Raw genomic sequence first — 21,904 nt, 5'->3', positions numbered from 1 at the left:
TGATTCATGGTCAGATTGTCTTGAAATTTTTTTTGGTGTTGGGTCAATCTCTAGTTTGTTATACTGTGTGTACATACTCTATAGCGCCACCAACTGGTTGAAATGTATATCTGCCAAAACTTGGTCGGATCGTCTCCAAATCAGTCTGTGTACATATAGCGCCACCAACTGTTTGAATTGTATAACTCCATCCTATATGGTCTGATTTTTTCTATGGTGGCACAGACAGGACATGACCATGTACCCACCTTAGACTGTATAGCGCCACCAACCTCCGGAGACGTAAAACTACATTCTACATAGTGTGTCTGTCCCAAGACTTTTAGGGAGTTGTGACATCAAACAGGACATGACCACATACCCACCTTTGAAAGAGTTGTCAATATCTGTCATAGCACCCTGCCACACAGTCAATTATGGACACAATTATGCTGACATTCATCATTATACCATCCTTCTATGCTGTTCATCCTCCACATGGGTCATAGGTGTGCTGGAACCAATCCCAGCTATATCTTGATGTGCCATGCTGGTGGACTCCATCACGATTGCTGGTTGGGTCCTTGGTCTGTGAAGCATCTCTGTGGTCTACCCAGGGTCAAAGTGGGTGGAGTGTTTTGCAGGATAGCAGCAGAGACCAAGTTGACATTGTAGATTGTCTAAACTATGAATGAACACGTGTGGGCTTATGTACTAAACATGCAGAAATGACAAAAGCAGTTATGTCAAGCCAATTTATTTTATTTAGTGCCAATTCTAATCATCATATGGAAGCTATCTAGAAAGAGAACCAACTGAACCCCACACGAGCAAGCACTTGGCAACGGAGGCAAGGAAAAACTCTTTGAGAAACCTTGGACAGAACCCAGGCTCTATGGGGCGGCCTTCTGTCTCGACCGGTTGGGTTGAGAGGGATGACATGGAGAGATGGTAGGTAGACAGTGGTGAAGAAAGGACAGAGGATTAAGAATGGGTGGAGGAAAGGATCAGCAGTTGCAGTCCCACGATGACCAGTTCCCGGAATCACCAGTATCCTATCTAGTCATCAATGGGTGGATGTCAAGGTGCAACGGTGGGAGCTCCTCTGGAAGCAGCCAGCATTCACTACAGGTCAGAGAAAGAGTGAAAGCAAATGTGTTAGTAAACTTGCTATGATCATATAAAAAGTCAAAGACAGCATGAGGAAGGTTTTTTTACTACAAGTACCATGGCATTGTATGTATAATTTTAGTAGCACAAGCACAAGGCCCCCATACATTTTGGTTAACAGGTTAACATTTTTCCCCTGCAGAACATAAACTCATCTAAGAGTCTGTGTCCCATTTAGCATAGTGGAGGTGTTTCCAACTTCTAGCTAATTAAAGCTAGTTGGTCAAAAAAATTGTTTTTATGCGACTGGCAACATTTCAAGATGTATTTTATTTACTAAGCAAAGTTTAACTTGTGGTCTGGAGCCCGGTTTACGTATCGGGAGAAATCACATGCGAGTATAATGTCAAGTGGCAAAAAAGTCAAGTGTTTCACACATGAACAGAATTTGACCAATATGAATAGTGAAAACAACTCCATATCTTACCACATGCAGCAGTTGTCAGAGGACACTCACACCGTCAGAGGGGTCTTGTCCTGTTGATGAAAACTCACATGCATGCAAACGACTACATTGCTATTATAATAGTTGGTATGATGCACTTATGGGATTAGTTTTACTTCTATGCTATTCTACTGCTACTATGTTAAATCTACGCATGTACTTCTACTGCTACTATGTTAAATCTACGCATGTACTTCTACTGCTACTATGTTTAATATAAAGATCATGTGCGTGGAACTGAAGACAGCCGGCAACTGGAAAGACAAGAGCAGAGGTTAGTCACAATATACATTCACATATTTACATTTTTACATTTTTACATATTTACATATTTACATATTTACATATTTACATATTTACATATTTACATATTTACATATTTACATATTTACATATTTACATATTTACATATTTACATTGCCCTCATTGTTTGCATTACCGTGTCTGAAAAAACGTATTTTTCGCCAGTGATTGACAAACACAATCCACCGTTCTCGGAAGAGTAAACTCGCGGATTGGAAAATGTCCACTGGTTAGAAAAATACCAACGTGTTCAGAAAAGTCTTAGTTTTAATCCCTTTGATTCTTAATTTTGGGCAGTGGTTGAATTTTGCGGCAGTGATTGACTAATACAATTTGGTTAGAAAAATAACTGTTGAAAAAGGTTTGAATCCCTTTAGTATTTAACTTTAAGGCAGACAGGCGGTAACTATCAAGACAAGAGGACAGGTGAGTGAGGCAGCACTGGGATCATTTCATCAGGTACTATTTACATATATACACATTTACATATTTACATATATACATATTTACATATATACATATTTACATATATACATATTTACATTATTTAAAATACAAGCAGATGTTACAATATTTACATGTTTACAATATTTACATGTTTACAATATTTACATGTTTACAATATTTACATGTTTACAATATTTACATGTTAATTTACTGGTTTGACAGAAACTGGGATCTTAACTATGACCAGTGATTTCACTTTTAGTCCGTGATTGACAAATACAATCCACCGTTCTCGTGGGCAAGTAAACTCGTGGATTGTAAATTGTCCACTGGTTGAACCTAAACCTATTTTACACTATACACTACACTTACACGTTCATTCAGTGATTGACAAATACAATCCACCGTTCTCGTGGGCAAGTAAACTCGTGGATTGTAAATTGTCCACTGGTTGAACCTAAACCTATTTTACACTATACACTACACTTACACGTTCATTCAGTGATTGACAAATACAATCCACCGTTCTCGTGGGCAAGTTAACTCGTGGATTGTAAATTGTCCACTGGTTGAACCTAAACCTATTTTACACTATACACTACACTTACACCATAAGACTGCCAGAAGAACGCTGAAGTGGAATGTGTATGTGCGTGTGTGTGCGTTTTAAATTTTGTGTTTAAAAGAGCACAAAATCCCTTCATGATCACTGAAATAAGTGGGCATCACAACCGATTCTACATCAAAGTGTGATGTTTTGACATATACATGGTCAATTAGTGTACCCTTTTCTGTGGTAGGATGTTTGACTGACTGGCAGAACCCTTTCCTAGCCATGAATGTGCTGATAGTGGAAGATTTTAACAAATTTTCATTAAAATCTCCCAGTACGACAATGCTGGCGTACTTCTGGTGCAACCAATCCAGCAGCGTGCCAAGGTGACCTTGAAACAACGCCATTGGATAGGAGGGTGGTCGATACACAACTGCTATTAACACACTGGGTGAGGAGCAGTTCACCAGTAAAACTTCCAAGTTGAAGTTTGGGGCGGAGACAACACTACAGTGCAGGTGGTCTGCAATGTACATGCCAACTCCGCCATGCTGTTGCCCTTGTAATTCTACCAAAGCAGGGTTACTGCTGGAGTAAGACAAACATCGTGGTTGGCTATGGAAATGATACCCAGGAATGGTTACACTGCTGGGTGTACATGCCGTTGGCAGCCACGTTTCTGTCACAGCGATGCAGTTAGGCTGCAGGTGCTGTGTACATGCTGCCAAATCTGACGCATGTTTTGTCAAATTTTGGACATTCATCAAATAAATTGTGAAATGTGGTGGTTGTACATTTGTTTGTGTTGGTTCACTTTCTGTCAAAAATGCTGGCATCCTACCTACAGCATTCTTAATGGCATCATTACAGTAAATCTTTTCGGCATTAAACTTTTCAATAATCAAACCGTCTAAAGCTGTGACCCGACTCAATGCAACATACGCCTGCCCTGCGGAAAACACCCTGTCTAGAGACACAACTACATTGCTCACGGTAACACCCTGGACTTTATGTACCGTGCAAGCCCAAGCGAGCTTCAGAGGGAACTGGCGACGCATGCCACCACTTTTAGTTACTTTTTCTTCCTCTGGCAGAATAAATGTACTGTCTTTTAGCGTGACAGACTCAGCAGTTTGTGCGCGCCTTTGTTGACCTACTTTGGCATCATCAAACTTTATATAGATCTTACTCGGAAATGTGTCATCCTTTTGGAAAAGAACATCAGAGACAGTGCCACTAACCCCGTTAACTAAGCCGTCGTCAATATCGATGTTTTTGCAAAGCATTACACGTGCATCTTTAGCGATGTGCAGAGTTTCCTCTAAACACGTGTTGTAAACTTTGCTGTGGTGCCCTACTTTTCTTTCTAATTTACCGGATTTTTTGTTTTGGCTGAAATCCTCAGCTTTTATCGTCGTGTACTCCGGACAGATCCTGAAAAGCTGTTTTAGATTGTATTCGTTTACTTGTTGATTGGTTGGAAACACATGTAACGCGGAGCTGACCTCACCCGTTTCGCGCTGTTTCAAAAGTTCTATGTCTGTTTCCAACAACGCCGCGCCTTTTGGATGTTTGCGGAGTCTATTTAGCAATGCTGCAAACTGATTATCTTTTTGCCGGACTATCGTTGTCAGTTCGACAACACTGAAAAGATTTGTCCACAAGTTGAAAGTGGCGTCTTCGACATAAAGAGGCTTTCCTTTGACTGGCGGTAACTGGTAAAAATCACCGACTGCGATGATGCTGACGTTGCCAAATGCAGCATAGTCACCGGTTTGCTTAATTTGTCGGAGCCTACCATGAATGTACGTCAACAACTTGTGATCAACCATCGATATTTCATCGATAATCAAAATTTGGAGGTCCGCGAACTTGGCACGCAAGGAATTCACCGTTTCCTCACCCAGTGGTGTGTAAGGCAAACGGGTATCCTTGCCGATGCTCAATGTGCTGTGTATTGTTGTGGCATTCAAATTGTAAGCAGCAATCCCTGTTGGTGCAGCTAGACAGACAGAAATATTGTCCGGTTGCCGACACATTGTTGACAACAACCTGGTAGCCTCATATTGGATGGCTTTAATTAGGTGGCTTTTTCCTGTCCCGGCACCACCTGTGATGAATAAGTGTAAAGGCTCGGGTTTTCTCCCACCTACTTTATCAAGGCACCACTGTCTAATTTTGTAAAAAATGTCCATTTGAGTATTATTTAGGGAGCGGATTAATGCCAAGCCATCATTTCGACTCATTGACTTTTGCTTTTGTAAGTTTAGAGCGGTTCTATTTTCATTTGCCAAGTCAGGTATTACTTCTGCCTCTTCTTCGACCAACTGTTGTTTTTTCCGGCGTTCTTCTTCGCATTGTAGCCTTTCCAATTCTTGCTCTGGACACAGCAGACACCACGCATCCTCAGCAACACCGCTGTGATCAATAGATCTTTGGATGCTGTCCAGTTCATCCCCGTCGCTGTCGAAATGTTGTTTATTTGTTTCCACTATGGATCGAACAGAATGCATCGACCCATCATTTAATCGGACCGCACCATTGTCATAAAATTCTTCAAATGTTGGGCAGTTGGCAGGTCTTAACTGCAAATCCACTCGGTATGGCAGATACAACTGCAAAAGGCTACGATAATACAACTCTGGGTTTTTGGTTTCTGAAAAGCGCGCAGAGCGTACGACGGCAGGTTTGGTCCGTGTACGTTTTGTCACATGTCCGTAGTTGTTTTTAAGTTCTATTTTGGATGCCGACCTTTCGTTTTTGCTAATGATGCGGTATTCCGAAGCAAATTGTGCCAAGCACATGTCATTAAACGTGTCGTCGTTTGGTCTGTTTTTATAACGGTCGACAATGCTGGTCATCCACATGTCTTCCGTTGTTAATTCGGCCGATGAAGCTTTTTGACGCAAAACACTCACAGGCAAACTCATTTTGACCACATTGTCCCCTGTTGGAACAAAAACTACTTTGCGCGAGCATTCCTTAAGATGCATATTTGTCACCCGGTAAACGGCCTCTTGTGCACACACGTCTCTATTGTGCAGGTACACACTGCCAAGACTTTTTAAGGCCTCTTTGGCACTGACGTTTGCCTGTTTGGATGCTTCTTTCTGGGCATTACTCAGCAGCAATCCAATCTCCCTCTCAGCTTTGGAAATATACGAGATTATATAAACCACGCACGCATACGCATCAACGACATACTGGATGTCCATATTAGCATTCCAGCATTTAAGCAGAGGTTTGCTGTATGGATTGATCCAAACCTCATTGATTTGACGCTTCATTATGACTTCCGTACGACGACCCAAGCGGCGATGTGCGGCCTCAAAAGTATTTTGTGTTATACCGAGACTATGGAACAAATGTTCCACGCTTTGATATGCGTGGTTCTCGTCAGCCAGGGCTGTTTTAATGGATTTTATGATTTCCGACGCCTCTTCTGCTTTCATGTTTACGGCATTTTGGGATGCTTTTGGACATGTGCATGTTTTAACACCGGTTGATTGGCTAACCTGACAAGTGCATGTTTTTTGTCCCTGTCCGTCAAACTGATGGCTAATAAATGTTCGTCCTGACACAGGTTTGGGAAAACCGAAACGACACACTGTGTTTTTCTTTTTGCACGTTTTAGAGTGTCTCTTAGAATGCTGCTGTACGGAAGACACTGTCTCTGTCAATCCTTCATCCTGTGGCTGCAATTCACAAGTAACATATCTATCAATAAACTTTGTGACTTCTTCATCTGAGTTCACTTCAATACGTGGGGCATTCTCGACCCAGAACAAACAATGTACATGCGGGGAACCACGCTGCTGAAATTCCACCCGGTAAAAATAGTCTACAACTTTGCCAATCGGTTGGCTCGAAGACATTATCACCTCTCTGAGAAAGACATGCCACCGGAAATCAAACATCCGTGCAGCAGTCACAGGATTCCGTCTCAACAAATCACACCTGTCAGCCCACTCCAACTCTGCAGCCGTTTGCGTTCTACCCTCTTGCCTCAAAACACAGTCTACCAAGTTTTGCCACCGTAAATCAGCAGACGAAAAAGAGCAAAACCACGTGGGAACACCAAGCTGACGCACACAAGCCAAAATATCGCGCTGCGTACTCTGCCAAAAGGCTGGAGTACCTCTGATGGGCTTCAGAAAACGATAGCCCTGGTCACATTCCAACAATGTCTTTAACGACTCATCGTTGGTCAACAAATCCTTGGCCATTTTTGCCACCAAACTAGCAATTCCTTTGCGTAAAGCAATGGAAATGCTCGACACCACCTGCACAAGTTCACACAAGTACTGAGCATAGAATATGTATTCCACATTCTGCCCAAACCGCTTATCAGCATGCATGATACGATTATTGAAATATCGCGACGCCGTCAGCCTATATTGTCGAGTGTCATGAAACGTGAAACGGCCGCGTGGAAACAACACTGGGAAACATTTAGCTTCATTCGAATGGTCAGAAAGCAACCTCACAGGATTATTGCCTTCTGCCGGAGCCACATTCAATATATTGTCATAATACTGATCTAGCGCTTCCTGACCAATGTCAACTGGCATTAAACATGTGTCCTGAAACATGCAGTGTTGCTGTCTATCATGAAGAAGCTCATCTTCTGCATCTAGAGGCGGTGTGACATCTACTGCAGGAACACTGTCCTCCACCTGAGAGGCATCAGGTTCCCTACAAAAGTCATTGACCCACTCCTCGTTGTACTCTATATCTTCATAATGCACATTAGACTCTTTCAGATACCTCAAGGCTTCACGAATGTGCATGCTGTCAACAAAATGGTACTCGTAGTGTCCTTTGTAAGTCAGCTTCCTTTTGAGTTTGACACGGAGCATAGAGCCTTCCATATTGGACCGTGGCAACAAATTTGTCGTTTCTACAACATTGGCCGGAACACAAGTCACAGGCCCATGGACACCATTTTGCCCCCCTTTAGGCAAAGCTAGCATTTTCATGAAGGGGATATTTAGTGCAATTAAGTGTTGCTCTAAGCTGTTTAAGCAAGCCAGCTCAGGAGGAATCGGGTCCACCCCCAAATTATTTGCCACACATTCAGGTGGGAATTCCCCTTTGCTAATCTTGTAATGGCAAGTGTAGCAAACCCACAGCTGCCCTCTACCAGACTCCAACAACAAACAAGGCACCGTGCACTCTGCACTACATTTGTGCAAATAATCCTCATTAATGCACGTGTTCACAAGAGAAGCACTTGCACTTTTGCTGTAATGCTCTCTGTGACACTGCAGGACCTGATGTTTAAACATCAACCTATGGCACACACAGCAGACAAACTGGGGCCCATTCTTCACTTTCTCTAAAAAATTCTCAACAACAACATCAAATTCTTCCTCTCGCAACTTTGCAGCATGCCTTCGTGCCTTCACATCTGCAATGACACGCATTTTGCGTTCTAAATTACTGTGATATTTCTTCATACTGGCTAGTTTGACACTGGCCCGGTGCCTTGTATCCATTTTATATTTTTTGACGCCCTGCATAATGACCCTGGCCCGATGCAAGCTGTCACTTCTATACTTACTCGCACTATACATCTTGACCCTGTCCCGATGCAAGCTGTCACTTCTATACTTACTCACACTACACAACTTGACCCTGTCCCGATGCAAGCTGTCACTTCTATACTTACTCACACTACACATCTTGACCCTGTCCCGATGCAAGCTGTCACTTCTATACTTACTCACACTACACATCTTGACCCTGTCCCGATGCAAGCTGTCACTTCTATACTTACTCACACTACACATCTTGACCCTGTCCCGATGCAAGCTGTCACTTCTATACTTACTCACACTACACATCTTGACCCTGTCCCGATGCAAGCTGTCATTCCTATACTTATAGATGCTAGATGTTTTAACTCTATTTTTATGAATGACATCATTTCTATACTTTTCAACACTCCTCGTCTTCTTTCTCTGCCTAAAGACTGCTTGTTCTCTGTAATTCTTCATAGTCATTACCTTCTTTGTCTCCCTTATGCTCATGTCAGCGACATATTTACATCTGTTGTCCAGGGCCCTTTTCCTTTTTAGATATTTGGACGGGCTTACACGTGGAACCATGGACTGATGTTTTTCTTTGCCTGTTTCAACAACATCATTCAAACCAACTGCTACTTCACTATCAGCGCAAATTACTTGATGCCGATGTGACCTGGTACCATACTGACTGACCTGAGATGTACCATTCTGACAAATGCCAAAGCAACTTCCTAACTGACCCTCATTGACACATGTCACACACTCGTAGTGATTACCACTCGAGTTGTCCAAATAAATCCCACGACTGGATTCTGACGTTGAACTATATCTCAACCAACGACCACCGTAAAAAGTAAAGATATTTATTCCTAAACTATCCGCTGCAGCCTGAATTTCCACCTCAGTTGCCCAGCTATTGACATATTTCATTTTGGAAACACTAATATACTCTGTCAAACAACTGTACTCACTCCTGAGAAGCTTCTCATAATCTTCACAGTGCTTTTCCATATGTTTAACCACATGGAGTCTAATTCTCCTGTGATTTTTCTGTGTGCCACTCACCGCTTGTGATATGGCACGGAAAAAACAGTTGCCGTCAGCAACAATGCTCTCCTTTTTACAGGGAGCTCCCAAGGGTCCAACACGCAAATTGACAGGCACAGTTTTGACTTCACAATCTATATTCAAAAGTTGGCACACATCTTTGGAGTCATTTTGAAGCATTGGACAAAAGGCATGCTGTGTGGTAACAACACTGATGACCTCAACATCAGATGGACATGTACTAGAAATGTCAGCCATTTTAAACTTTTTGCCATCATCACCAGTCATCATCTCCAAGTGACGTTTCCTGTCAGCCACAACAGTCACAACAACACCAGCTATTTCAAAAAGTTTCTCTGCTCCACCAAACCCTGCAGCCAAATTGCTAATGTGATTAGCAAGGGCATCAAGACCACCAAAACACAGAACAACACTGGTTCCATCACTGCACACCATGCCATTACAGCTACGCGAGTGCGAATCCACCAGACAATACTGACCAGCATCACAAATGATGGCACAACTACTTTGACAAACTGTAAGAATGCATGTGCTGTACTTGCCAAACATTGTGTGCAAAGCATCATGCAAAGTGACATGAATCCCGTTTTCAATATAATAGCTGGAAACTACATTGACATCACCTAAAGCATAATCATCCTTCACACAAAACTCAAATTTGTGTCCAGCAATCACCTCCTGTTTGGGCAATTCTGTGGCACACAAAAAGTGGGATGGGTGACTAATTACGTGACGTTCCCTTAGAGTAGCATACAACTGATCACCTTCAACAACAGCCATGTCAAGATCAGCAGTATCCCACAACAAGACATTTTTAATACTGTGTAAAGCAGTGGCACAAAAGGCAATCGCCATACACTGTGTTCCTGCATACTTAAACCTTGTATTGCCTTGATGAAATGACCCTTTGACCACCTTTTGTAACCCACCTGTTGGTACCTCCACCGGTGACAGTGAAGATACTTCTTCCCTACCTTTTGTTGCAACTGCACAGTCAACAGCTTGGGTAGCCTTGGGTGTGCGTCGCATACGGAAACCCTTCTTTCGTGGCATCTAAAAGAAAACAATGAAATCAATGTCAGTTCACACGCCATGTACTTAAGCTTCTAAATGCTCTTTTCCATGCTCTCTGGTTACCCCATGTGTGCGTGGGTTTTTTTTTGCGATGCCATATTGTCCATAGGCAAGAAAGTGGGTGTGAATGGTTGTCTATACGTGCCCTGTGATTGGCTGACAACCAGGATGTACCCCTCCTCTCGCCCGAATACAACTGGGATAGACTCCAGCAGCAGCAGTAGAAAATTAATGAACATATCCATACATTTTACGTACTGCCTATCCTCACAAGGGTCGCGGGCATGCTGGAGCCTACCCCAGCTATATTCAGGCGAGAGGTGGACTACATCCTGGTCACCAGCAAAACACAGGGCACATAGACAACCATTCACAGTCACATTCATGGCCACAGAGAATATGGAGTGTGTGTGTGGGGTGGGGGTCAAATGAAAGTGAGTATAAATGGTTGTCTCTATGTGCCCTGTGATTGGTTGACAACCAGGATGTACCCGCCTCTCGCCTGAATACAACTGGGATAGACTCCTGCAGCAGCGGCAGAAAATGAATGAATAAATCCATTTATTTTCTGTGCCGTTTATCCTCACAAGGGTCGTGGGCATGCTTGGAGCCTACCCCAGCTGTATTCTGGCAAGAGGTGGACTACACCCTGCTCACCAGCCAAGCATGGGTCACAGAGACAACCATTGACAGTCACATTAATGCCTATGGACAATTTGGAGTCGCCAGTGGGGGAGGGGGTACACGGAGAAACACACGCACAGAATACATGCAAACTCCACACAGAGATAAAATGATAAATCAAACTGTCAATAAATACAACTATTATGCAGAAAACAACATAAATAAATAAACACCAGCTGTGTGTTTTACTGCAAGAGCACTATCTTCCCCCACCCCCCTCATATTGTGTGCGTTTGAGTGGGCACATGCACACTTGGGTGTGGCCCTTTGGCTGAATGACGGGATTAATCATTGGAAACAAGAAAAATGAAGAAAACGTCAGGTGGACGTCTTCTCCTCCGCAACGCGATAGTGGTTTAGATGAATGACGGGGTTAAAATCATTGGAAACAGAGAAAGCTAAAAAAGTTGAAAACCTACCGACCGCCATTTTGGGGCCTGTGGCATCAACGACGACATTTACGACGCCGCCATTTCGGGGCCTTTGTCATCAGTGCCGCCAATTTGCCCGCTAACGGCTCGTTTAAGGTGCGGCAACAACGAATATAATTTTCGCTATACAGCGTTAAGCTCCGACCGTTCGTGTATCCTGAACAAGCGGCCTACGTGCAGCACCACCGAATATAACTTGAGCTATATTGAGTTAAGTTCTGACCGTTAGTGTATCCCAAACATGCAGTTACCTTGCGGCGACACCAACGACAACATAAAAACACATAAAATTATACACATGTGGAGAAAAAGCCGAAGAAAAAACAAAATGGAGTTAAGCTCCAACCTGACGTGCATTCCTGCGATGGCGCTCATTCTTACAAATGAATATATTTCAGTTTACTAAGTCTATTAAAAAAAAACTCACCTCTATGTCAGCAGATGAAGTCCAACACAACGGCAAACTGCAGTTTCCGTCGAATGTAGGTCCTTCGTCTTTGTCTTTGTCTTTGTCTGAGGCAATGCAAAAAGCGTTCTCTCGAAAAGTTTTCTGTTCGCTCGAGCAGAAAGGGGGGGAAGCGGGCACGCGAAGCAGCATTTATAGCACCGTGCACCACACCGTGGAAGAACTGAACAATCGTAGCTCACAAAACCAACCTGTCAGGCTCCGCCTTTGGATAAATGACCAATCGTAAGTCACCAAACAAACAACCTATCAGCGATCGTCTGATTGAATGTAATGTGAAAGTTGGGCGGGTCAATATTTTTTAAATTGACCAATCATGCCTCACTCACCTATCAATCGATCAGCTATTGGCGGAATGAATGTAATTTGAAATTGAATTAAACCAAACAATGTTTACGTGGACGAACGGAGGGAAAACTAACCAATGGCATTGCGTGCTCACTGTATAAATAAGCTGCAAGTGCGACTATCGGCATAACGATGAACGGGACGCAGAGGACAACGTTGTGGCTCATCGGCAGCTCCATTGTGACCCGGCTGGAAAGACACGTCAGGCTGCACCGCCGAGATCCGAATTTCGGCCTCCCTTGCCAAGTCACCTGGCATGGACAAGGCGGCAGGAGGTGGGAGCATCTGGTGCCTTTTATACACCAGAAGCTGCAAACGGGAGCGACACCTCCACAGTTGCTGCTCATCCACCTTGGCGGCAATAGTTTTGGCTTCGGCGGCCAAAATTGCCGCCGGCTTCTCCTTAAAATGATGGCGGATCTCGACTACATCATCCACTTGCTACCCGGCACGGTGGTGATGTTTTCGGATATCTTGCCTCGTTGGAACTGGCGTTACCAGACGGCACCCACAGGACGTGGACTGGACAATGCGAGGAAAAGGATTAACCGAGTCCTTGGCGGCTTCCTACGACAACGCGGCATGAAGCGCATCCCGCACTCGAACGTCTCTGTCCACGACTTGCTTGCCGACGGTTGCCATCTCAACGAGAGGGGAAATGAGACGCTCTATCTCAACTTCCGCCGAGAAATCGCTGCAAATCTGCAGTAGATTCACCACAACGGCTCTTTTAAGAGCCAACCACTTTTCCATAAAGAGCAAAATGTTCCAATGCATTCCACACACCGCAACGCACTGCTTCAGAATAAAACGTAAACAAATGGTTGTCGAACGGATCTGACCGATTAGAATGATGTACAAAACACTACACTCAGAAAATGACCCAGAGCCTTATTAAATATAACAATAATAAAGTTTACTAACTTAGTAAAACCTCTGAAAATCATTTAATCGCTTACATAAATAAATGCTTAAGTCCAGCGCTTAAGCTTGGTGACGTAGACCGTCATGACGTGCCCCCTTCGCGGCCAAAGGGGTGGAGTTATGAGAGGTCTATGGTACAGTTTCCGGCAACACAACAGCCCGAAGGTATCGAAACACGGCAAGTTATATGGACGACAATACATCGGTAAGTACAGCACTTGCAATTTTTAAACTAATAGCGACCCCGTCTTCCTTCAAATACGCTGGGTGTTGTTTTTTAATGTCACCGCTATTCTGTTGTGCGTAAGCTAACTTTAGCTATGTTTGCTAGCCACCAAATTGCTCAGCTAACATGGTTCGTTGGGCGAACATACTTTAACAGGTAACGGACCATCGAACCGAAAAAGTTAAGCTTTTAACCGCGCTCTCTTTATGTGTGTACGCCGTGTTTTGCTTAGTTTTACATTGTTTTTGTAACATGACGTGATGTCGATATGCTCCGATGGGAAGCTCTTGTGGGAACAGCCGAGGTACTTCCGGAGCTCATTACAATTATAGTACAAGAGTATTCAACATTCGTTTTCTACCGCTCACCCCCACGAAGGTCGCGGGGGGTGCTGGAGTCTACTTGGAATTAAATTTGCATGTTTTTGGAATGTGGGAGGAAACCGGAGTACCCGGAGAAAACCCACGTATGCACGGGGAGAACATGCAAACTCCACACAGAGATGGGCGACATTATTCATTAAAATTATTTATTCATGGTTTTATATACGAAATATTAATTCGAATTATGAATTACTGCATGTTTTCCTGTAATTATATTTGGAGATATAATTAATGTCAATGTGCATTTTTGGCAGGCGAGTGATTAGCGTGCAGACCTCACAGCTAAAAGATGCCAGTTCAATTCTACACTCGGCCATCTCTGTGTGGAGTTTGCATGTTCTCCCCGTGCATGCGTGGGTTTTCTCCGGGTACTACGGTTTCCTCCCACATTCCAAAAACATGCTAAGTTAATTGGCCACTTCAAATTGTCCATAGGTATGAATGTGGGTGGTAATGGTTGTTTGTCTATATGTGCCCTGGGATTGGCTGGCCACCAGTCCAGGGTGTACCCTGCATCACGCCCGAAGACAGCTGGGATAGGCTCCAGCACCCCTCGCGACCCTTGTGAGGATGAGCAATCGAAAATGAATGCATGAATGAATGTGCATTATAATTCTTTCTTTAGAACTGTGGATTTAAAACGCAATCCAAAAACGATGTACATGAAATTGGACAGCACTTTTAAAAACAAACCATCCTGACACTGTTTATGCTCCTTTTTAAGGTGGCGGCCCGTGGCCTGGCAATGTAGGCGCTGCACATTGGAGGATACTTCAAAAGGGGAGCTTCTCAAGCATTATCAAGTCAAGCACAGTATTTATGGATGTGGCTGTAAGTACCCTGTCTTCATTTAAGATGTCCTTGCTCCCTTAAAACATGGAACAGTGGTGAAGTGGTATTCTTCCTCGCTATCCTCCAGGAGCTGAACCAAAACCAACTAATCACCAATTAAAGAAGAGAGACAGCCCAGTCATTAAGTTTGACATTTGTGCGTTACATCTACAATCAGCAGTTTGTTAGCTGGCCCTGAATGGCCACAAAGGACCTCATGAGTACAACTACTGTATGTTTCACAGTTATACTTAAGTATGCACTTCAGTTTTTGTTGTCACTGGTTCTTTTGTCTCTTCTTTCATATCTCTCTTTCAGGAGAGGAAGGTGCCAGAAGGGAGGTGAAAGGACACCAAAACTGATGTCCTTGTTTCCAGCAAGGAAAAGCGATGTCAGAGCAACAATTCAAGCACAGACGAACATTCTACTTCAGGTATTAAAACCATCCTCCACCTATTAAATTTGTACCTTACCTGCAATAGTCATCATTCCACCTGTCTCATTCACATTTCTCTCCATTCTCTGTTCACATCATACAGCTGACATTTATCTTTTCTGACTCTCCCTCCTATTTATTACTCATCCTTTCCTCCATTCTTTCTCAAAGGAGCTGTACGTATGTACAAAATGCACATCAAGTAAATAAAATATCGCACAATATGTCTGTCATCAGAGACTAAGAAAACATATTCATTTGAAATAAAGATGTGACAACAAGCCTTCTGTAGGTGCACAGCGCACAGACACAATGTCAGGGCGGTGAAAGTGAAACAATAACCAGCACAGCACCTGAGTGACATGACCTCTGCTTTTAGTTACTGTGACTGAAAGTAAGAAGCAAAATAGTCGTCCATCCTACCCGCTTAAGCCACAGAAGCCTGAACCAGATATCACTGTGACAACAGATGCTACCGCTTCGTTCCTGCTGCTAGTTGCAATACAGATTGTTTTTTATTTCACTCCAGCAACAGCCACAATAGCCACAATCTTACATACAGCCCCTTTAAACAGTTTTTGGTTTTTCTTCCTTAATTTTCTGTGCCTCAATCTCTCACATCCTTTGCACACCGCACCACAATATCCACTTATATTCATGCGCCTGGCAAATTTTTAGGTTTTAGTTTTTTTGCTGACATCACTACTTACAAACTTCCCTCTCATGCAAATTCTATTGAAATGTTTGAGACTTAAGTTTTTCCTGTGAATCAAAGCACTGCTTCAATGTTTCTGTCCGGCAGATGGAATCCAACGTGAGCAGACAAGGGACGTTGTCATCCGATTCCTTATTGACCATCTTGCTGAACATGCTAGTGCCCTTTTCAAGGACTTTGAGGTTGGTATACGACTGTACTTTTCATGATTTTCAAGGTTTGGCCAAATGTAATCTCGAAGTGCACAGCAGCAGTACATTTATATTTACAGTTAATTTATCTTTACTGCACACCAAGATGGAGCTGTTTTTTGTATGGTGTAAAGCAGCTGTGGACATTAGAAGACAGGACGTGCTACTTGTCTTGTGAGATGCACGTTTAACGTGAGCATTTAACAGCTGCCTTTACAATGTCTGCAGGATGCTGGGGATGGATCAACCAGCATTCAAGAGCAGATGGCAGATGAAGTGATGGCGATTTACCTGTTGCGGAAAGATGGGTCAGTTGATGTCGGCATAGTGATTGAGGGCAGCACTATCCTCTGCACTCTTAAGGATCTTAAGAGGTACCCAACGCCCCTCTAATACAGTCTTGAGGTGTTCCAGAAAGTACTACTGGATCTGGATTTATGAAAACCTTTCAAAAACAAACCATCCTAACACTGTTTATGCTCCTTTTTAAGGTGGCGGCCCGTGGCCTGGCAATGTAGGCGCTGCACATTGGAGGATACTTCAAAAGGGGAGCTTCTCAAGCATTACCAAGTCAAGCACAGTATTTATGGATGTGGCTGTAAGTACCCTGTCTTCATTTAAGATGTCCTTGCTCCCTTAAAACATGGAACAGTGGTGAAGTGGTATTCTTCCTCGCTATCCTCCAGGAGCTGAACCAAAACCAACTAATCACCAATTAAAGAAGAGAGACAGCCCAGTCATTAAGGACTTGATGTGGAGAACTTTTGCACATAGAGGAACATACGACATACAAATGAGCATCAGTGACATGAAGCACAGGTGGCCTACCTTGTTTAATGTCTCACAGGTGAGTATTTGGATTTTTTTGTGTTAAACACATTAAGGACTGTAAACAACTACTGTATGTTTCACAGTTATACTTAAGTATGCACTTCAGTTTTTGTTGTCACTGGTTCTTTTGTCTCTTCTTTCATATCTCTCTTTCAGGAGAGGAAGGTGCCAGAAGGGAGGTGAAAGGACACCAAAACTGATGTCCTTGTTTCCAGCAAGGAAAAGCGATGTCAGAGCAACAATTCAAGCACAGATGTGATGAGCAGGCACAGCAACAGCCACAATAGCCACAATCTTACATACAGCCCCCTAAGTGTAGAAGTTCATGTGTTGATGTTTCCATAAGTGTCAGAATGTCATCAAAATGTCCTTCTTTGTGCATTTGAGCCACATGCTGCATCCATTTCAGCCATATACTCATATGCTCATGTTGATGTACCCTGAGGTTATATATTTCAAATAGAGATTTCTCAGACTCTGTTAGTAGATATATTATATTTTATATTTTTGTCAAAAAATTTTTCATGGTTTGTTTCATATATTATATACAACAAGAGGTTCCCACACACTGTGTGGCTCTCATTCATTACTTTAGTTAGGTAACGTTTCGGTCCGTTGGATCTTCATCAGACATATTAAGTCTAGCATATTAGGTCTACCTTCATCAGACATATTAAGTCTAGCATACTAGGGCTACCTTCATCAGACATATTAAGTCTAGCATATTAGGTCTACCTTCATCAGACATATTAGGTCTAGCTAATATTTCTGATGAAGGTCAAACGGACTGAAACGTTACCTAAATAAACTAATGAATGAGAGCAACACAGTGTGCAGGAACCTCTTTTTGAACACTTTGTTGGCTACACCTGCTTCCTACGCACCTGTGTATCTTCAGGTGTGCTGAAACTCTGCATTCACTCTTGTTTCATATATTGACAGGAAGTACTGAAGTAGATTAAAGAGAAAATACATTTTAGATACTCATTTTTATATATTTTCTATATTTGATAGTCCATTATGACATTAAAGACATCAAGTAAATATTGCATATTTGTTTTGTTCAACAATAATCTCATTTTCTACTTGCTGAAATTGTAGTTTTGGAACACCATTACACTGTATATATATATATATGTGTGTGTGTGTGTTTACTTCCATTTTTACAGAATTACGTGGGCACCAGTGTCTCCCTTTAAAAGGTGGAATATTATGTGTGCAGGTTTGTGTAGTAGTTGATGAGCAAAAAAAACAAGAGAAATTGTCTAATATATAATTTATTTCGATAACTTCCAACAAATTTACAAACACCGATGAAAAAATTTACAAAAATACACACTTTACATCTAGGGGGAGGCACTTGTCTCCTCTTCTCCGGTTTGGGTGCCACATTCTCTTTTTTCTGTATATTGAAAACATCACAAGTTTTAGTGATACACACAAATCCACATTAATAGATCAGAAATTGAAAACAATACATTTATGCATGAACTTTCTCACCATCTTCAACAAAAAGACACGTTGCCTCAGCCACCTCAGCTCTTAGCAGAGCTTGTTGGAGACCAAATTTATATTTGGCAATTTCAGCCCTTTGTCTCCTGCTCACGAGTTGCTCCCGTTCCTTCTGCTCCATCTCCCTGGTCACATAGGCCATAATGTCATGGCTCACCTCCACACATTGTTGATTTAATTCAACCCTGGGCACACTGCGATCTCTGCATGAATACTGCACAAATACAATAAAAATTAGATTATTTGCAATACTAGACGCTATCATTAACGACAGTGTTTTAAATAGCTTATTACAACCTTTACCTGAAGACATTAACAAATGAGCATGATACTTAACTGTGTAACAGTACACTGTTTGCAATTGGTTTTAGTAACAACATTTTTGTAAGATTCATACATTACTACAATTTATACACATATGCAAAAATGGTACATGCTCACTTCATTCAAGTGACATCGTATTTGGCTCTTATATAATACCACGATCTTGTTATGCAATATAAATAACATTGTTTCTTATTTTTATCATGTTAACAGTCAATACAATACAAACATTTACGATTGCAATTACAAATACTTACACTCAACACCTGGCACTGGCTCCTGATGGAGTCCACCTCGGGGTCATCTATGCTGATAAACCTTGCAGGAGACGAGAAATGTGCCATTCTATAAAGAAATACATCACATGTTATATACCCACATTTGCTCAAACATTACGTGCATTCGTGTAAAATGCACTTCATTTGAGACATAAATTAATTAGAAAGGAAAATAATCAAGTACTTACTTCGCAGCAGTAATATCGATGTAACTGTCTCGACAGTATGACAAAATGTCCATTTATACACTGTCGGGTGTCTTTGCTGCAACGGACGGCCTGCACAGGTGTTTCATTCTGAGATTCCAACAGATGATCAAAGGGCCATGAATGCATCGTTTGAACCTTCAAACAACGCCAGAATCAAATACAACAGTTTGCCGCTGTGCCATGCCCACATTTGGAGCATCCAATAATACATGACAACTGTCCAGTGTCCAAGAATTCCACGCCCATCACATCGTCGTAGAATTACGTATAAAAGAGGTCATTCGATCATTTTTTCCTACCTCTGTCTATCACCGTGAACGCAGCTGAAAGGTAAGCGCTTTCCTATTTTTCCCCATATTTTGACCATGAATGCAATTCATGTTTAAGTAAATGTGGACATCGTCACATATTATGCATCTCTTTTTGTTTCTAGAATGGCAAACTTTTCTTCCCCGGCGAAATCGCCCAGAGCCACAAACCCTCAGGTGCAAGCTCTGAGAACCAAATGCCGGCTGATGTGTGTAAGTATTTCTGTGATTTTACTTTTCAATATCATTATTATTCTGAAGCTAGACTATATTTTATTGTTTCTATAGTTTTACGGTTCAATAATATTAACAATAACATTTGATATTGTACATGTGGATCTCCATGTACACTTCATTTTGTCATATGAAACATTGTGTTGCATGTTACCATGCGTTACTATCAATGACTGTTAATAATATGTTTGTTTTAACAGTACTCGTCCCAGGACCAGTGTGTGTCCCGCGAGGACCTATTTTCGCAAAGCTGCGTGCTGGCCGAGACTTTTCTGGGTTTCGCTGCCAGACAGGTCGACGAGAGGCAAAGAAGGGCTGAACTATTAAAAAAACAAAAAAACACCATCAGCCAACTCAAAGAAGCCTTGGCAGAGGCCAACCAACGAGTTGACGCAGCGGAGGGGAAAGAACGAAATGGTGAGATATTTCATATTTAATAGATTAAATTTTATGTATTGTGTTGATGTTGCAATATTGTCATTTTATGTGTAGTAAAACATATGATTCTGATGATATTATTTACGTGATTGATGGCCGTTCATGCAATGGTTGTTCCAGCGTTTCACCAGTAGATGTCACTCATCTGTTATTTCATCAATTCTCCTATAAACAGACATGCGGGACTCAGAGACTCAGACTGGCGACGAAACGACAACAGGAAGACAGCGAAGATGTCCCGAAAAACCCCGTCCGGAGAAGAGACCAAGGCAGAAATAACCCCCCCCCCCATTCCAAAAACATGCTAGGTTAATTGGCCACTCCAAATTGTCCATAGGTATGAATGTGTGTGAATGGTTGTTTGACTGTATGTACATGCCCCCGCAACCCTTGTGAGGATAAACAGGAAAAAAGTTTGTTGAATGATAAATCATAGTGTTCTTGCCTTTTGTATTTGTTCACTTTGATGGTTATTTCAATTTACATAATTAAACTTTTTATTTTGTTTGTACATGACTTTGTTTAAATGTTTTTAGCTTGCATCCATCATTAGATATTCCACAACATGGTTAATTTGACAAACCCAGTCTTTTTTTCTATTTCACACACTTAATAAGGTTTAAGTAGCATATGTTCTCAATTTTTTTTTGCCCGGGTGACCCAATCTCTGGTCTGTTATACTGCGTGTACATACACTCTATAGCACCACCAACTGGCGCACAAGTATGACTTCATCATACTTGGTACATGTGATCATGGCCCCGCCCCGAAGGTCCCCGTAGGTCACTTCCTGATTTCGTCGCAGCACCACCTATTGGCGACAGGCTAAAGGCGTGTCATCTACATGAGGCCTTTTCTGGCAGGAGATTCATCAGATGAACACCGAGGTCACAAGGTCACTGCCTGACAGCCTGGTGAAGCCTGTTGATGGACCATGATGCAGGAAAAGCGCACGTGGTGGGCGTGGCCTGGCGGTGAATGCTCAGGCCTCGCCGTTTACAAAGAAAGGGTCATCATTCGCCCGCAGAAGATCGCATGTGCTTGAAAACTCATAAGGGGGGGCAGATTCCAGGCCTGAGGGCCCTGGTGGGGCCCCCATTTGAAACCAAGCCAAATTGACTCACTAGCGCCACCTACAAGTTTTAAAATAATTATCCCTCGCCACCCGTTGCACGTATGGGCATGATTTTCGGAGGAGACGTCACTCGTGACAGGACGCACAAAAAAGTCTCAAGAACCCATGTTCAAAAACCAACAAGAAGTCGGCCATTTTAGGTGGCGGCGGCCATTTGGGGGAGGATGTAGGGGTCGTATCTCGACGAACTCCTCCTAGGGGGTTTGACCGAATGAGTCCGTTGTAGCATCAACGGACACTAGACGGATGGCCCACGTTAAATTGCGAAGGATTTTGGGCTGCTACTTACGATGTGGGCGTGGCACGCCACCAAACTTTTACTTTAACCTTAATTTTTACCTTATCTGGCCCTGCCTGGTGTCTGGCCTTGCCTTGAAGCAATGTACATCAAAGTCAATACACAGTTTGACTGACAGACTGATGATGTCAGTCG

The 21,904-nt window shown here is 42.6% G+C and overlaps 1 protein-coding gene and 2 long non-coding RNA genes across 4 annotated transcripts; 1 reads left to right on the top strand and 2 right to left on the bottom strand.

Moving 5' to 3' along the window:
• Positions 1–592: 592 nt before the first annotated feature.
• Positions 593–12,328, bottom strand: LOC131113670 (uncharacterized). Of its 2 annotated transcripts, XR_009121521.1 has the most exons (4): positions 12,110–12,328; positions 10,468–10,546; positions 1,577–1,848; positions 593–1,104 (listed from the first exon to the last, which is right to left on the bottom strand). XR_009121521.1 is itself a non-coding variant. In XM_058064264.1 (2 exons), exons 1-2 carry the CDS (start codon positions 12,278–12,280, stop codon positions 3,011–3,013), a joined length of 7,707 nt encoding a protein of 2,568 aa, XP_057920247.1. In that variant the 5' UTR covers positions 12,281–12,319; the 3' UTR covers positions 1,932–3,010. The 2 variants fall into 2 exon arrangements, 1 of the variants encoding a protein (XP_057920247.1); XM_058064264.1 differs by lacking the exons at positions 593–1,104; positions 1,577–1,848 and having other exon boundaries at positions 1,932–10,546; positions 12,110–12,319.
• Positions 12,329–15,031: 2,703 nt separating this feature from the next.
• LOC131113659 (uncharacterized) lies at positions 15,032–18,147 on the top strand. The gene is made up of 6 exons (XR_009121519.1): positions 15,032–15,293; positions 16,099–16,193; positions 16,431–16,576; positions 16,694–16,800; positions 16,889–17,049; positions 17,190–18,147. It is a non-coding gene; the product is annotated as an uncharacterized LOC131113659 (long non-coding RNA).
• Positions 18,148–18,645: 498 nt separating this feature from the next.
• Positions 18,646–19,583, bottom strand: LOC131113648 (uncharacterized). Its single transcript, XR_009121517.1, has 3 exons — positions 19,336–19,583; positions 19,127–19,214; positions 18,646–18,759 (listed from the first exon to the last, which is right to left on the bottom strand). It is a non-coding gene; the product is annotated as an uncharacterized LOC131113648 (long non-coding RNA).
• Between the last annotated feature and the right edge of the window lie 2,321 nt (positions 19,584–21,904).

This window comes from Doryrhamphus excisus, chromosome 2 (assembly GCF_030265055.1).
Source record: "Doryrhamphus excisus isolate RoL2022-K1 chromosome 2, RoL_Dexc_1.0, whole genome shotgun sequence".
Taxonomy (NCBI): Eukaryota; Metazoa; Chordata; class Actinopteri; order Syngnathiformes; family Syngnathidae; genus Doryrhamphus; species Doryrhamphus excisus.
This window is presented reverse-complemented; position numbering and strand designations above follow the sequence as displayed.